This window comes from Lepidochelys kempii, chromosome 7, assembly GCF_965140285.1.
Source record: "Lepidochelys kempii isolate rLepKem1 chromosome 7, rLepKem1.hap1, whole genome shotgun sequence".
Taxonomy (NCBI): domain Eukaryota; kingdom Metazoa; phylum Chordata; order Testudines; family Cheloniidae; genus Lepidochelys; species Lepidochelys kempii.
The window spans coordinates 56,533,210-56,550,254 of NC_136386.1; the positions used below are offsets into that span (position 1 = coordinate 56,533,210).

Genomic DNA, 17,045 nt, shown 5'->3' on the forward strand with positions numbered 1-17,045 from the left:
CACAGAAGAAGTTTCAATCACTTTTAGTGGGTTACTTTTTCCAAGTGGTGTTTAGAAGCCCTGAAAAGGTGTCCCCATTGCTCTGAGCTGAATTCAGCACTGGGGAGAGCAGTGCTGGGGTTGCAATGAAGAACGGCTCCAGGATATTATGAACCTACATGTTGTGATGCCTTTACTCCTAGGTGCAGACAACACTTTATATTATCATGAAATGTAAACTGGATTGTCAAGTGAAAACAGAAGCTGAATTCTTTCCAGAGAATGCCCAATCTGTGCGTGTGCCAGCCAAGATGGAAAATGAATACACTGTCTCTGTACAGGCTCCTGGTAGGTAGAACTTCTCCCTCTGGGAATTAAACTGTTGCAGATGGGAACAATCTAGAGCTTGGAACACAAAAAGCTAGAGGCAGGGAAATCACAAACTTCTGCTTCCTCCCAGCTCTGTGTCTTAGTGTGGGATTGGTAGAGTCCCTTGTCCCCTGTGCGTTTGTGTCCCCAATCAGTAAGGTCACAACTGTAACGCTGGCCCTCCTCATTGGGAGTTTTGAAGAACAGTTATGGCTTGTAAAGCACTTGGAAGCTGAATGAACCCTCAGAAGTGCAAAATATTATCACCGCCACCAGGGCATCAGAAAAAGATTGATGCCAGTAATGGTGTTCTTTGTACGGAATGGCTTCAAAGGACACAGCAGGGTAGTGTAGGCACAAAATATAACTGCTAGGAAAGTTTGACATTTAAGCAGTTTTCGTTAGCACTCTTTGTGTTGAGAATTTCAATATCCCTCAAAAGGGTAAAAAACACAAAAGCAACAGTGCTTCCCTAATTCATAGGAATCCACTAGATACTGAAAGTGAAACTTGCTATGTGAAAAACGAGATCCACTTCAATTTAGGCTTACACAGTTTCTTTTAGCCTTGATTATGTATGTTTTAAGACAATGCTAGTCTCACCTAGGAATTACATATACATGCAAAAACAGATAAGGCAAGAAAAAAACTGATCAAGTTACCTTGCTTGGGGCCAGAGTGATTCTTAAAGGCTCTGGTCTCTACTATGTTCAACTCTTCTTCCCCTGTGTCTTCTCCACTTTCTTATTGTCAGTCTCTATCTTTTATTCCCTGTTCCTTAACTTTGCGCAGACTCAGTTTACCAAGTTACCTAATCTGTGTCCTTATCTAGTCTAAACCACTAATTTATCATATGTAAATCACAATAACTAACCTCCAATAATACATTCGTGCTTATCCTGCGAAAACTTACTTTTCTCTGTCTGGTTTCCAACACATCTATTCTTTGCTTTCAACCCCACTGACTCCATCCAGTTGTTTTTATCTTACAGTAGTTGTTCATTCTTCTTACTGGTATGATTTTGTGGCCTTGGGGTTTTTACACATTAGCTTGTCTTGCTGGGAGGGAAAGGGTGTGCACTGGATTTACTCCAAAGCTACTAGCTCCCTCTGCTTCATCTTGTTGTCTGCATAGGCCAAGAATTTTACTGATAAGATACCCAAACCAATTTTCTTATCAGCACAATCTGTACTGCTGCATCCGCCGAAACACATACAAAAAAAAAACCATACCTTTCTATTTCCTAACAGTAATATATATAATCATTATTTAATATATATTTGTGGTACATAATTCATTGCACAAGTCTCGAACAAACTGACTAGTGTAGCTTGCTCTTTAATTCATGCAAACCTGTTTATTTGTTCTGGGTTTGTAAAAAAACCAAACTGAAAGTTACAAACCTGAACTTAAATTTTGGACCAAAGTTTAGCAATGGGGTTTTCGAGGCATCTTTATAAATTTGTGGTAGCTTCCCAGTAGGGTGAGTTAACATCCATTTTGATTTCTTGAGTCAAGTGGTGACTCTGTTGCTTCATTTGAGAAAAATGCCCATAATTAGAATTGGGCAAAATTTTTCATCTCAAGGGTTTTTTTTACCACAAAACGCACATTCATGTTGACCAAAACATTTTGTGAATTCATGTCAAATTCACAAATGGTTTCGCTTGAAAAATAAAAATCAACCGAAAAAGTGGAAACGAAATGTTTTGATTGTTCAATTTGAAATGATTTTTCATTGAGAAAGTTGCTTAGATTTTATTTTTAAAAAAAAATTTAAAATCTCAAATGAAATAACTTCTTTTTCCAACTTTTTGGTTTGCTGAAAAATGTTAGTTTTGACCAGAAACAATCCTTTTTCCCTGGAACAGACAGCAAATCAAAACATCATTATTTGCACGTTATGTCATAATGTGACAGTCTGAGGGACAAATCATTACACCTGTTCAGCTTCCCTGAAGTCAGTGGGTAGAAATGGGGAGAACTTGGCCCAGCAAACGGTTAAGGTAGTGTGTCTAAAACAAGACTGTTAACTTAAATACCAAGGCTGTCAAGCGATTAAAAAAATTAATTGTGATTAATCTCGTGATTAATTGTGCTGTTAAACAACAGTAGAATACCATTTATTTAAATATTTTTGGATGTTTTCTACATTTTCAAATATATTGATTTCAATTACAACACAGAATACAAAGTATACAGTGCTCACTTTATATTTATTTTGATTACAAATATTTGCACTGTAAAAAACAAAAGAAATAGTATTTTGCAGTTCACCTAAAACAAGTACTGTAGTGCAATCTCTTTATCGTGAAAGTTGAAATTACAAATGTAGAATTATGTACAAAAAAACCTGCTTTCAAAAATAAAACAGTGTAAAATTTTAGAGCCTGCAAGTCCACTCAGTCCTACTTCTTGTTCAGCCAATCGCTCAGACAAACAAGTTTGTTTACATTTGCAGGAGATAATGCTGCCCACTTCTTGTTTACAATGTCACCTGAACATGAGAACAGGCATTCTCATGGCACTGTTATAGCCGGCGTCACAAGATGCCAGATGCGCTAAAGATTCATATGTCCTTTCATGCTTCAACCAGCATTCCAGGGGACATGCATCCATGCTCATGATGAGTTCTGCTCGATAACAATCCAAAGCAGTGCAGAGTGACACATGTTCATTTTCATTTTCTGAGTCAGATGCCACCAGCAGAAGGTTGATTTTCTTTTTTGGTGGTTCAGGTTCTGTAGTTTCTGCATCGGAGGGTTGCTCTTTTAAGATTTCTGAAAGCATTCTCCACACTTCATCCTGCTCAGATTTTGGAAGGCAATTCAGATTCTTTAACCTTGGGTCGAGTGCTGTAGCTAGCTTTAGAAATCTCACATCGGTACCTTCTTTGCGTTTTGTGACATCTATAATGAAAGTGTTCTTAAAATGAACAACATGTTCTGGGTCATCATCTGAGACTGCTATAACAAGAAATATATGGCAGAATACAGGTAAAACAGAGCAGGGGACATACAATTCTCCCCTAAGGAGTTCAGTCACAAATTTAATTAATGCATTATTTTTTTAACGAGCATCATCAGCGTGGAAGCATGTCCTCTGGAATGGTGGCTGAAGCATGAAGTGGTCTATGAATGTTTAGCATATCTGGCACATAAATACCTTGCAATGCCAGCTACAAAAGTGCCATGCAAATGCCTGTTCTCACTTTCTGGTGACATTGTAAATAAGAAGAGGGCAGCATTATCTGATGTAAATGTAAACAAATGTGTTTGTCTTAACGATTGGCTGAACAAGGAGGAGGACTGAGTGGACTTGTAGGCGCTGAAGTTTTATATTATTTTGTTTTTGAGTTCAGTAATGTAACAGCAAAAATCTACACTTGTAAGTTGCACTTTCATGACAGAGATTGCTCTACAGTACTTGTATGAGGTGAACTGAAAAATACTATTTCTTTTATCATTTTTATGGGCAAATATTTGTAATAAAAATAATATACACTTCCATTTCAATTACAACACAGAATACAATGTATATGAAAATGTAGAAAAACATCCAAAATATTTAATAAATTACAATTTATATTCTGTTGTTTAACAGTGCGATTAAAACTGCGATTAATCATGATTAATTTTTTTGAGTTAATCGCGTGAGTTAACTGCGATTAATCAACAGGCCTATTAAATACACATTTGGAAACCTATTTATACATAGACTCTAAGGCCAGAGGGACCAACCAATATGATCATCTAGTCTGACCTTCTGTATAGCACCCGCCAGAGAACTTCCCCCAAACAATTCCTAGAGCAGATCTGTGAGAAAACATCCAATCTTGATTTAAAAATGGTCAGTGATGGAGAATCCACCACTCTGGCTTTATAAATGTACCTCCCTTTCCTCCAGCTTATTGAATTAAAAAGCATGTTGAGCTTGCTGTCTCTAATACTAAGTGAAATAAGCTTTACATTTCCTATGTATGTGACAGAGTAACACTTCTAGTCCAGGTGGCATTCTGACTTGTTACAAACAAAGGGGTATACAGGAATTAATGTTCAACCCTGACCAGGTTGTGGCTCAAAATGTCTGATGTAGTGTGTCAGAAGGAAAAAGCTGATCCACCAGTTGTACGTTGAGTTACACATCAGGAAGGGTATAAGGTCAGAGGTATATAGGAGACTAAACCTGAGTCTGATTAAAGTTGCAGGGCTGAACTGCACTTAACCTTCATTGAATTTCACTCAACTCCAGTTCAGTTGATGGGGATGCAAAATCTACAGTGAGTTGTAGATATACAGTGGTTTGGGTTGGAATCTGTTCCAGAGAGCCCCAAGACTGGGGTGGCAAGAGGTGCTCTACCTCAGGGTTGAGGTGCATTGACATAGCTGTGTGTTAGCATTGGGTAGGCTGGATTAGAATTAGCAGGGAATGCTGCCAGTCAGGAGTGAGGTGCATTGACATAGCTGTGAAGAAGAAAGCTCTGCAGCACCTTCCTTCAGGATGCTCAAAGCAACCTGTATGCCCTCTGTGATGCATAGGGTTGCCAAGCCTCCAGGATTGTCCTGGAGTCTCCAGAAATTAAAGATTAATCTTTAATTAAAGATGATGTCACGTGATGAAACCTCCAGGAATGCGTCCAACCAAAATTGGCAACCCTACTGACGCATGCCAGATTCACCCACGAATTGAAAAGCTTTGGCTGATGGAGTGAAGTGGAAACCCCTCCTAATGTCAGTGCTACTTCTGGGTGCTCACGCTCATTGCCTGGTCTTACTGGGGATTGTTTTCCTTTCCTTTGAAAGACTTAACTTCTGGAGCAGCATCTCTGCGGATATATTCAGGTGACTTGATGGTGGGGGAAGCGAACATCAGCTATTACGCTGACATGGAAGAGATCGGCAACTTGTTGGCCAATGCAGCTAATCCAGTGGAGTTCATGTGCCAGGTAATGACAATGGACAAAAGGCAGCTTTTGAAATCAGCCCTTTCTGGGGCAGGAGGTGAGCAAAGAAGATTTCCAAAGCACTCGGAAGGAAAGAGCTCACCAGCAGGATAGAAATGTAAGCTAATTGTCTTCTTGCAGTCAGTATTAATTAGGTCTAGCAGATGTTTCCCATCTGCAGAAAGCAGAGTGTGCTCTCTCCCTTTGAGGAGCTATGGTAACTCCTAGATTTATTGGCAGCGCAAGGAAAATGCAGTAATTTAACCCCCCAATTTAGACTTTGCTAACTTGAGAAACTGGGTTTAACTGAGAAACCTGGAATAAGTCTTCAAGAAATAACAAATCATTTGGAAAGCTAAACATAAAAGCCTAGTGCAACAAGAGAAACTGACAAGGCTAGTTGAGTGCATTGCAGAAAGTAAAGTAACTCCTTCATTTTTCACTCCTGTTTTAAGAAACGACTTAATCTTTGCATTCCAGGCTCACTCACTGTGCTTTCCAACCTGCATACTCAGTCACTGAAAATAGTAGCACCTGATCATGTAACTGAATACAGTATCATGAATATGCACCAGGAAGCAGTTAAAATTGCATGTATGACCTTAACTTTGGCCCTTCTGGTCTTTGAGTGTTTAGCATTCTCTTCTCTTGACTTAGTTTTTTGTTTTTAACCTACTTTATATATCCAAACTGAACTGAATGTCTGGCCTGAAAACGCCCCCAAGATAAATTACTTTTCACTTGTGTTCAGGCCTTTAAAATAGTACCATATAACATAGAAGCTCTGGACAAACTGTTGACCGAGTCATTGAAGAACAACATTCCTGCAAGTGGATTGCACCTGTTTGGAATCAACCAGCTGGAGGAAGAAGATATGAATACAAGTAAGTGTTTAAAAAACGTCCTTGTTACAACTCTCTGCTTGTAATCAATGGCTGTAAAATGAGTTGCCTGCAGTACTGTGTGAAATGGAACGACAGGGTTTTAACACATAAAGAATGGAGGAAAGAGCCATTACTTTGGCAGGCCTGGGGCAGGATGGACAATAATCTATGGCCAAGATTTTCAAAAGTGCCTAGTGATCTTAGGTACCCAACATGAGCCATCTTTAAAAGAAAATTGAGCCCCTGCTCTCTGAAAATGAGCTCCCTTTCAAGGTGTTAAACTGAATGCTGTTGTATTAATTTAGATGGAATGAAGGGGCCCAAAGAGACAAAGGAGTTAACATAATCCAGTCACTGTAGAACATTAAACAAGGTTTGGGGTTTGGTATCTAGAGACCTCAGCCAAAAAAATCCCCATTAAACTCTTTATTGAAAGATACAGAAAAGAAGGAAAAACAGTTAAAGCATTTGAAATGTAGGGTATTAAATACAGTTTTCATTTTAACAACATCCCTTGTTCCCTTTCCTTTAGCTGGAGAGAGTTTTTAGAAGGACACCCCTCCTCCACCCCACATTTGACAGTCATTTAGTTGGTATTTGGTAATAACTGTCCTTTTGCGGGGGAAAGAAAAGAAATGAGTTAAGCTTGACTGGAGCTGTCATTGGTGCTGTACTTGTTAAAGTCTGATCCCATTTCTTAGAAGACAAGTCGAGATAAACACAGACACCAGGGGAGAGGAAAGAGCAGCAAAGAGAGAAAATGCAGCTTCTCTCTGATGCTGACTCTCACTTGCAGCCCTGCTGTGGGAAAAACACAGGCATGACACACGGTCTGATCAGCCACTGCGAGACTGGCAAACTTGTTCCAGTACTGGGCTGTGTAGGGCATAGCCTTTAGCTGCCTTTCCAGTGACAGGCTTATAGCAGTGTTGGAAAATATACAGTCTTTGCTGGCTAAGCTGGACTGTTCTTAGACAGAAGGAAAAAGGAGGTGGGAAAGAGAAGAGGTAAGGCAGGGAAGGAAAAGAACACACCAAGGTGGGGAGGGGCAAGACACGTCTTGCATCCTGGTGGTGGTTGGCATTCAGCTGGAGCTGGTAGGGTGGTGATGTCATTTGGGTCCCTCTCTCTGGCCCAGTCTGGTCAGACATCCCTCAAGTTTAGGATGAAAAAGGACCCAGGAGATGTTGGAAGTGGCAGCCATGATGGTGAAACTTGCTCCAGTAGCCAATTTTTCTCCCCAAAGTCTCTTCTTAATGACCCCAAAAGGGACTGCCGGGTGCAATAGCCCATCCCCTCTTTATTTTCTCTCTCAGTTAGGCTTAATATCAACATACCCATTTTGGTTTATTCATTTTTGGTCCTCAGTCCCTCTTGTTTACCAGGCATGTTCTTAACGCATGTCCTTGAATTGTATCAGGAGGCCTTTATGTTTGGACTAATTCAGTCTCCTTTTTGTACCTGTTCCCATCACCATTGGTTATTCTAGGTGATTTTGACAGCTTATGAACTTTCACTTCCTTGTTCCTGTTAAGCTCACAATTAGGATAAATTGGGAGGCCCAGGGTCCAAAATCACTTGTCACTCCTGAAAGTCTTGGGCGTCCGTTTTTGTAAAAGTAATGCGTGCAGTGAAGACCACCTTGACCACATGCCTCAGGACCTGCCTGGCAGCACTTACAGCCTCAGCAGTGGGACACGACAATGTCTCTGAAAACAGGCCCAGTTTGGTAGAGGGCGATTTGATTTTAAATGCCTGGATCAGAGCAGCCTTTCCAGATACGGTAGCTTGTTGTTGTGGTCAGAGTGCTGTTGAATTCCCCGGGATTAGCACATGGCTTTTGGGGATCTTGGCCAGCACCCCAGGACCCCTTTTTTGGCAATATTTTCCCCTATCCCTCTTCTGTATTTCCTGCCTCTTTGTTTAATCTTCTTATCCTCACTTTGCTGACACCCAGCTGGGGTTGACTGAACAGTGCTGCTCCTTGAATATCCAGAAAGAGCCCCTGTAAATCGGGCAGCTCCCTTCTCCCCCATGCCAGACGAAGCCTTCCTCAACCTCTGTCCTGGGCAGTGCCTGACATGGGCTGTGCATGTCTTCTGTGCCAGTATTCCTGAGCAAAGTGTGCACCTTGGCATGGAACTAGCAAATGCACAAGCATTCTGGTAGGCGTGTTTACGAACCTGGCTGAGGCTGAAATTAGCCACATGCTTCTTCACCACAACGTCATGCATCTACCGCTGTTTAGTGAGAATGCGCCTTGTTCGTGGCTAACTCTGCCATCTAGTTTCTTGAGGGTTCACTACCCTGCTCCCCAACACCTGATGTGCTGCCCTACCTCATGATGCTGATGCATTCGCCAGAGAACAGCTTTTCCCTTTTTCACTCTCTTCTCCCTGACCTTCCAGCTGATCCAGAGATGGAGCCAAATGCGCCGCCAGCGGTGCCCCAGTGTGCCAGGCAGGTGTGCCAGGCAGGTGTGCCCTTCTGCAGCATTTTTCATGAGAAGATTTAAGTGTCTTTGACGCTCAGCTTTTCACGGCTAAGTTGCAGCTTTGAAATGCCTGAAGGGATTTGGATGCCAAACTCCCAGGAAAACCAATGGGAACTGGGCATCCGAATGTCCTAGATGGCTCTGGCTGGCTCAGCCCTACAGGCCGAGTTCTGCTCCATTCTGATGTGGTGTAGCTCTTCCAGGGCTATTTAATGTCCTGCTTTTGTGTGCCTCCCCCTTTACTAGCCGCTGCATTCATTGCCCACCGGGTGTGTTGATGCCAAAGAGGAGCTTGATTTCTAAAAGCCTTTGTTCTCTCAGATCAGAGGGATGAAGAGCTGCCGACGCTGCTTCACTTCGCTGCAAAATACGGGCTGAAGAACCTCACGGCCCTGCTGCTCACTTGTCCGGGAGCCCTGCAGGCCTACAGTGTAGCCAACAAGTATGGGTACTACCCAAACAACATCGCTGAAAACCATGGCTTTAAGGACCTGCGGCAGTTCATTGACGAATACGTGGTAAGAGGGAGCAAGGTGCTGCCGGAGGGGGCTGTACGGCATTCACTTTGCACAGTGAAAGCTGCCCCAGATCACTCTCCGTCAGGCTGGTAGCCTGTCACCAAGGACGGTGCTGTGCACTGGGATGTCAAGCTGTGGAGGGGGGTGGGGAAATTGGCATACCATGGCCTCTCTCTGGTGTAAGGTGGGGCTGGCAGCTGGGTGCAGCATGGGAGACTGGGGAAGATGGGCAGAGGGCTCTCAGAGAGGAGCAGAAGAGATAAAAACAGAGTACGCCTTTCTGGTCCCCTTCCCTCAGAACCCTTGGGACCAGCATGCTGCTACCGATGCGTCCATGGCATCCGATCCCTGGTGTGAAGCTTCTGAGATAAACCCTAATGCTGCCAAAGCTGCAGCCCCTCAATCCTGTTCTGTCCAGCGAAGTGCCATGGCACTGACTCAGAGTGTGCTGTGGTTCTGGGGCTCCAGGACTCTCTCTGATTGCCTGCACTTCAAAGTCTTTGCACTTTGTCACTTCAAAGCAGCAGGAAAAGGAGCTGGGGGGAAGTGCTCTGAACGTGACAAGCACTTTGCAAGCACAAGGGTGACGCCTTGGGGGTTTAAATCTCTGTGCAGAAGGCCTTGCACTTGTTAGCTTGGGGGCTACACGTATGAAAATGGAGGGACTTAATGAGACGATGGAGGGGGAGGGATGTTCACCCTCCCCGGTAGGGGTGAAGCCCTGTTTTGAAGACTTGGGTGCTGCTTAGGTCTTGTGCTGGTTTTCTGCGCAAAGACAAGTGACAGACTAAAATGGACTGTGCAGGCTCCCGATGGGCAGCTACTAGCCAGGTTGTGTGGCCTTCCCCTGAAATCAGGGGAGTTACAAGCCTGTGAATCGCCTCTTTCATTAAAGTGCAGGAGAAGTGCAGGAGGCTGAGAAAATCCAGCTACCTCCAACCCTTTTCTTTGATCAATACATCATGAGCGTCACAGGCCTGGCCTGGCCTGTGCTAGCTTTTTCTCCCACGTCTGTTGTGGTGTGAGAGCTAGTCAGGCTTGAAATAGCAACCCCAATGTGCTATCCGCCATGTCCCGCTTACTGTAAGCACAAGTCAGTGGTCTGCATTAGTGCAGCCACTGGTGGGGGCGAGAGCCGCAGATGCTAACAACCAAAAAGCCTCTGTGGCAATAGCCAGAGGAGGCGAGGAAAGAAGGCTCCTTCCAGCTGTATGGCAGAGAGCTAGTGGCTGGGCCTGGAGCACAGTCGGTGTTGGGTTAGGGGGAGAGCAGCTGGGGAAGCGTTCTGCCTCACTGGCGCAGGCCTTGTGAAATTAGCGCTGCTCTCCAGCGCGGCACCTGCATAAAGAATTCCACTGCCCTGAGAAATGAAAGTGGCTGGTATTACACAAGCGATGATCAGCTGTGAGGTTTCCTGTTGGTCTCTCGGAGTAGACGGGCTGTGCACTCCCAGAACATCTTCTAGTACAGCTGTCAAAAAAAGAGGAAACTAAATCCAGAGTGAAGCAGGGGCTGGCCCTTTCTTGCTAATGCTTGGGGCGAGGAACTGTTTCTTTGATCTGCATCTCCAGCTAAAGTCTCCAAGGGCAGCTTCTGTTGAGCCATCACCACCTTAGAATGAGCTTGGCATGTGTCCTGGCACTTCCAAGTATGTGAGGCTTGAGGCGGAGTTAGCAGAGGGGCAGCAACTGTTTAAACGTTGTGCCCGCTGGCTAGGGGTGTTCGCCTGTACCCGGAATAGCCGCCAAAGGCAAACACAGCATCACCCCTGATCACTAATACGTCACAGGGCTAGGCAGGGGAATCTGCAATCTCCACGCCATGCAGTAGTGGCGGCAGCTGCTGGTTTGGGGATCAAGCCAGCTCTCCTACTTTCCCATGTTGCCTCCTCTGTAAATGGCTGTTCTGCATCTGGGGGGATTGGGTTCTCTCTCCTTCTGTCCCCCTCCTGGTGCTGGATTCCTGCACCTGAGCTTGCTCCTCCACTGAGCTACCCCCTTCAGCTCCACAGAAGAGCCAGCCCAACGGCAGGTGGCCAGGGAGGATCTCATGATGGTGCTAGTGCTATTAGAGACAGCTTGGGTGGCCTCTCAGAGACCTGGCTATCCACTGCAGCATAGGCCCCGGGTCTGTGTCGCTACGATGAGGACGAAGGTCCATGCAGCCTTAGATATGGGTTTACACCGGAAGGCTCTTTCCATTACAAGTGGGTGGCAGACTTATCCTGATATTGGCACCGACTTCCCAGAAGGGGAGACCTGCAGATGCAGTTGTGGGCTCAGAGGATGGATGTGCTGGTGAAATGTACCAGACTGATGTCCCTGGAGACTTAAGTTCTCTGCTTGCTTAGAGCATGGGCAGTAATTCAATCTGCTAACTCTGGACACTAGATGGATGCACGTGCACTCAGTAAATCAGAACATGCTAATGCACTGCACCTCACATAGCAAGAGCAGCTTTATTTCCCTGATCCTCTCCTTCCTGAGTCTTTTGCTTACGCTCCCTCCTCCAGGAAACTGCTGATATGCTGAAGAGTCACATTAAGGAGGAGCTGATGCAGGGTGAGGAAGATGACTCTGTTTATGAGTCCATGGCTCACCTCTCCACCGACCTGCTGATGAAATGCTCCCTGAATCCTGGCTGTGATGATGAGCTCTATGAATCCATGGCCAATTTTGCCCCGGATGCCTCAGACGATCTGTGTATGTATAGACTTTACGTTGTGTGGAGTGTTGCAGACCGTGTCAATACTCAATCTCTTATTATGTTAAGCCGAGTGTTTACACATGGCAGGTCCCTGACTGCATTTATACTGTGTTTTGATTGTAACATTTCTGCTCTGTCCACACCAGCAGCTCTAAAAGATGGTTGGGCTACTGTTGGCTTTGAGATAACAGGCATAAAAAGAAGTAACGCTTTCATCATTAGACTGCAGATCTTGCTCTGCATGAAAGCAGTATGGTAAAAAGGCACTTCCTGTACAGTAGGGCTGAGCTCTAAAAGGAAGGACAAGGAACTTCAGTCTGATGTAGAAGCTGAGAAGCCAGTGTAGTGACTTGAAGGGAGGCAGGACAAGCTAAAAAGTGTGGGTTGTTCTTGTTTAAGTGCTTGGGAGAAAGTCAGCTGTCAGTGGAGGGGAAGGGAGTGTGTTGGCACTTTAAGAATTCATTGCTTCAGGGAAAACTTCTCCTACTGAAACACTTCTGCTTATAGACAATATATCTTGGATTGCTTCCCCTCCCCCATAGGAATATGAAGGACACTCTAAAACAAGATCTGTGTTGCTTAGGGGTTCAATTGCCACTGCTGTTTATCCTTCACCTGAATTCATAATCCCGTCTTTGTGACGTCTCATTTGGTTGCTGTGGAGATGGTTATGTTGCTACAAAACCAGGTTGTTACGATTTCAGGTGGAGAATAAGCAGCAGGAGCAATTGTATGCCTCAGCCACAAAGATCCCATTGTCCCTAGTCCTTGAGTGAGGGCTGGGGAGCTGTGGCTAACATGTGCTGTTTCAGAAGTGGTCTGCATAGAATTGGTTTCTAGATGTTGGTTTGGATAGTTCTATGGAGAATGGGTGGATCTCTGTGTAAGGTATTTAATGTGGGCAGGGCAAAAAAATCAGAGGAAAAACTAGTTGAGTTTAGTGGGTTGAAATGCCTAGACTCTACTGTAACCTAATAATTCTTTTGGTGTAGGGTTTCCTATAACTTAGTCTCTGAGACTTTTGAATTGGAATGTAGAATGTAGCTGTGCTCTCAAAATGGCCTCGTACTGTGTTCTCCGACTTCAGATCAAATGTGCTCAGCTGACGAGTAAAAGTGGTCTGATTGCCAGTACTGCAAACTTGGGGTCTGAGTCGGGCTGCGCTTTCTGAACCTCACCAGTAGCAAAGGTTCTGCAGGCCGCATTGTGCTCTTGCGACACATGCACAAGGCCAGTGACTTTGGTGGCTTTGCAGAGGTCTGAAGGACTAGAACGAAGTGATTCTCTTGGTGCACAAAAGGGAACTGAATCCAGCTTACACACTGCTGTATTGGCTCTGCAGGGGCTGGCAGAAGTAAAGAACAAAAAATTCTGTCACTCGTGGGCAATCTTGGCTCTGAATTCACACAAGGAGCAGATCTGAACAAGAGGGTGACATCTTAAAAACTATGCAGAACAGAGCTGTTCTTTAAGTCTGAGGTTTGGTCCGTCTGCATGGACAAAGAGCCTTGAGCACTTTCTGTAACAGTGTGTTTGCTCTTGTGTCCAGAGCTGTGTTGTGCTTTCTGTGCTCCACATGGCTATCCCCTTCTACCACGGGGCTGGTGGTGGTATAAAGAATAAATCTTTGAAGGCCTTACGGAGTCTTTACCTGGGAAAATTCTTAGGCCTAAACAGTTTTTGCCCCTATGTAACTGTATTGGTGTAGAGACGGATACAGCTCAACTGGTGGTGTAACTTAGTGTTGATGCAGTTATTTCAGCATGCAGATGTTTGACTGGTGTCTGAAATAAGCCCTTATTGAAAGTGGTGGGAGTATTGCCTGGGTTAGGACTGACTTAATGATTATAGATTTCAAGATTTAGCACTTAGTTAAAGCTCTGAGGAAATGAAAGACTACATAGAAAAGTGAAACATGATGTTTGTTCACACATTCCCTCCAGGTTGGAACTGATTTCTAGTATCTCCAATGGCTTCTCTGAACAAGGGACATACTAAGCCACAACCATATGAGCAACATGGCCACCTGGCAGGATTGGACCACAGTTCTTGCCACACACTTCGAGAACTGACCCGAGAAAGCTTGAAAGCACCAAGGGGTCACCTAGCTGAATGAGAAGCTATTTGAAATGTAATCAGTTTCAAAGCGTTAAAAACAGCTTCAGGTTATACACTGGTGCTTGAGTCCCCCAGCCAGTCTCTAGTCTTGATCCCTTTCATCTTTTCAATGCTTTTCTCTCTCTCTCTCGGCCTATGGAAATGGATTCTGTGCAAGGAATTTTTACTTTGTGGGTCTGACAGTTTCTCTAACCGTTCAGTTCCAGGAAGAGGTGATACTTGTGCCAGGATTAGGACAGATTTAGACACCAGTGTGATAGTGTCCCATGAAGCTCAATTTTAAGATGGGCCACACAACCACAGAACTAGGAAAGAACTGTTCCTGTACAGAACTCTGTGTCCCCGGCCCTGTCCAGTGCAGGGTTATTCCCTACAGTCACTTCCCCAGTGTCCTTCTAAATGCGCAAAACCCACTTCCCTTCACAAACTAGCACACAGCCAAATAGCTCTTGCTGTTAAGAATTTTTTTGATATTGAGCCTAAATTGTCCTTTAGTTAATTTCATCCCATTAATTGTAGGAATTCCCCCTTCAGTAGAATTCCCCTCTGATTACACCTTACATTTGACCTTACAAGTATTTGAAAATTCCAGGCATAAGGAAATTGCAGCAGGTTTGTGTGGGTTGCAGGTGGATGTTACAAACAGCAGCCAAGAAGTATGAAGGGGGAGTTATCCGTTTCACCTCACTTCTGCATTGTGGACAAAGGGACCATTTTGTCTTAACCACTGTGAACTCTTTTCCTCCACCAACCTCTCCTGCTCAGTTCCAAACCCTGGATCACTAGGAAATGTGGCCTTTTGAATGAATCTGTGTGTGCCAGAGCTTTCCTCCCAACTTCCACCTCCCAACTCTTGGGGGTTGACTAACCTTTAACCAGTGGGTTCTTTTTGATCTAAGTGCAGGGCAAACTTCCCTGCCTGGAATCGAATGTGCTTTTCCTAAGAAGATGCCAGAGGGTAGTAGGGTCTGATGTGCCTGATTAGGAAGGGCAAGTAGTGAAGCCTGATGGAGGGAACAATGGAACTGTCTCCTTAAAGTGTGAAGCAGAACACATCCTGTAATGCAGTGAAGTACCAGACAATGTCAAGGAACTGGTCAATGTCCCATGTCTGTAGATTGCCACTGTTTGGGTCTGTTTCTTATACTGAAGAAGGTTCCATGTATTAAGGCCTTAGCACATGCAGTTCAGTAACGACTGACTGGAGTGTGAAGGTGCAGATTTTTATCCAGTCTCTGAACCAATAAGGAGAGCAATGATTTACTTGTAGGAGAAAGCTATGAGGAACCTCTGCCCTCCTCCAAGGCTATGTGTTTCTTGACCCTGTTCACTCTGTTCCCAGCCAGGGGAAGGCATTTCCTTCCTCGGCTAGATAGTTCTGTGACCCACATTTTGACTTGCTAATTATGACACCTATTTTTGTCTGCAGCCAAGGATGCTGGAACTAGGGGTGCTGAGGGTGTGGGAGCACCCCCTGGCTTGAAGTGGTTTCCATCATATACAGAGTTTACAGTTTGGTTCAATGGCTTTCAGCACCCCCACTATAAAAATTGTTTTAACGTTACTGTCTGCAGCTGTGACTTTTCCCCCTCTAGGAATTACTCAAATACCATTCTGCCCTTTTCTAGGGCCTGGCGTCCACTGACTTCAGTGCATTTAACAAACTGCAATCTTCCGGCCACGAGCAGCCAAAGCACCTTAAAAGTGGGGGGGCCACAGGCGCCCGAACTATGGTCCCACCCCCATGTTACCCATCCACCCCGAGATCCTACCCCTTCCCCCAAGGTCCCGCCCTTGCTCTGCCCCTTCCCCCAAGACTCTGCCCCTGCACCACCCCTTCCCCTGGGCCCCACCCACCACTCACTCCTCTCCGCACCATTCCCCTGTCACTTGACCTTATGGCCGGTAAAAAATGGAGGGGCCATGGCCCCCTGGTCCCCCTTGTTCTGGTGCCCCTGCTTCCAGCCACCTTAGAAACATTAACTCCATTTTAGATGGGGAAACAACCATGTCACTTCCCCTCTGCCGCTGTGTACATGTGACTTTGGACAAAGATCTGGGACACCAGATTACCTGCCTGATTCCCAGCCCTGTTACCTTAACCATAGACCATCCAGCTGCAGGAACTAATGGAGCCAGAGTTTCATGCTTTAGAGAGTTAAATAGTTAATCTCGCAAGCCCCCCCCTGCCCCCCCCCGGAAGGGACACTGCTGGAACAGCAGCTTTTAAACGATTGTGCTGTGAAGTGCAGAACGAGGTTTCAGAACCCTTGACTCCCTACTAAGAGTGGATAGTAGAGTGGATTTTGTTAGCTGCTCACATTGTCTTTTCCCATGGTAGTGAGCTGTGTTATCCCCATTCCCCCATCCCCCACATAGACAAGGTTTTTCTAACCTGTGTCTATGGACTGTAGATAGTACACAGAACTGCAGCCTTCTTGTCTTCCTCAGGTGAGCGAACGGAATCGTGCACAAAATGTTGCTGCTTTAAAATTCTGGGATGGGATTATGGCAAAACACTGAAGTCTTTGTGTTAAGTAATAGAGAACTGACCTCTGAACACAGCTGGCTTTGTGTGTGCACTCGGTAATAGCTGATTACAAGTGGCTCTGAAGACTTAATGGAGATGGGGGCAAGGGTTTCTTTACAGGTTAACATAAAAGGCAGGTGCAGCCATGCACTGAGGCAGCCCGTGTGTATTGTTGGTGTCTCTAAGACCAAGGGGCAGTGACTGAACTTCCAGAAGGTCCAATGCTCTGTTGGCTCAATGAGAAGCTGCTAACCCACATGAAGTCTCCAGTCGCTGCACAGAGTGGGAAGGGAAATCGGAGGGCAGTCTTTTATCTTAAATCCTACCTAGCATGACACCTGAGATTCCAGCATGGCTTCTCCTCTCCCTGCTGGTTTCACGCCACAAGATCCTTCACCCTAGGTCCCCTGACTAGCTCAAGCAAACCTGGGGTCACTTGCAAACTATTGCTGGGCACGTGGCTGTGGGGCCCAGACTTTGTAGGTGACTCTTCTCCCCCTAATC

General features: G+C 45.1%; 1 protein-coding gene across 2 annotated transcripts in view; it reads left to right on the forward strand.

The window, feature by feature from the left end:
- The window catches only part of PIK3AP1 (phosphoinositide-3-kinase adaptor protein 1), an 81,917-nt gene that overhangs the window by 45,064 nt on the left and 19,808 nt on the right, over nucleotides 1–17,045 (forward strand). For both annotated transcript variants that reach the window (XM_073352977.2, XM_073352978.2), the window contains 5 exons: nucleotides 183–327; nucleotides 5,152–5,294; nucleotides 6,043–6,175; nucleotides 8,991–9,187; nucleotides 11,700–11,889. In XM_073352977.2, the coding sequence (XP_073209078.1) occupies nucleotides 183–327; nucleotides 5,152–5,294; nucleotides 6,043–6,175; nucleotides 8,991–9,187; nucleotides 11,700–11,889 (808 nt within the window). The remainder of the gene's footprint in view (nucleotides 1–182; nucleotides 328–5,151; nucleotides 5,295–6,042; nucleotides 6,176–8,990; nucleotides 9,188–11,699; nucleotides 11,890–17,045) is intronic.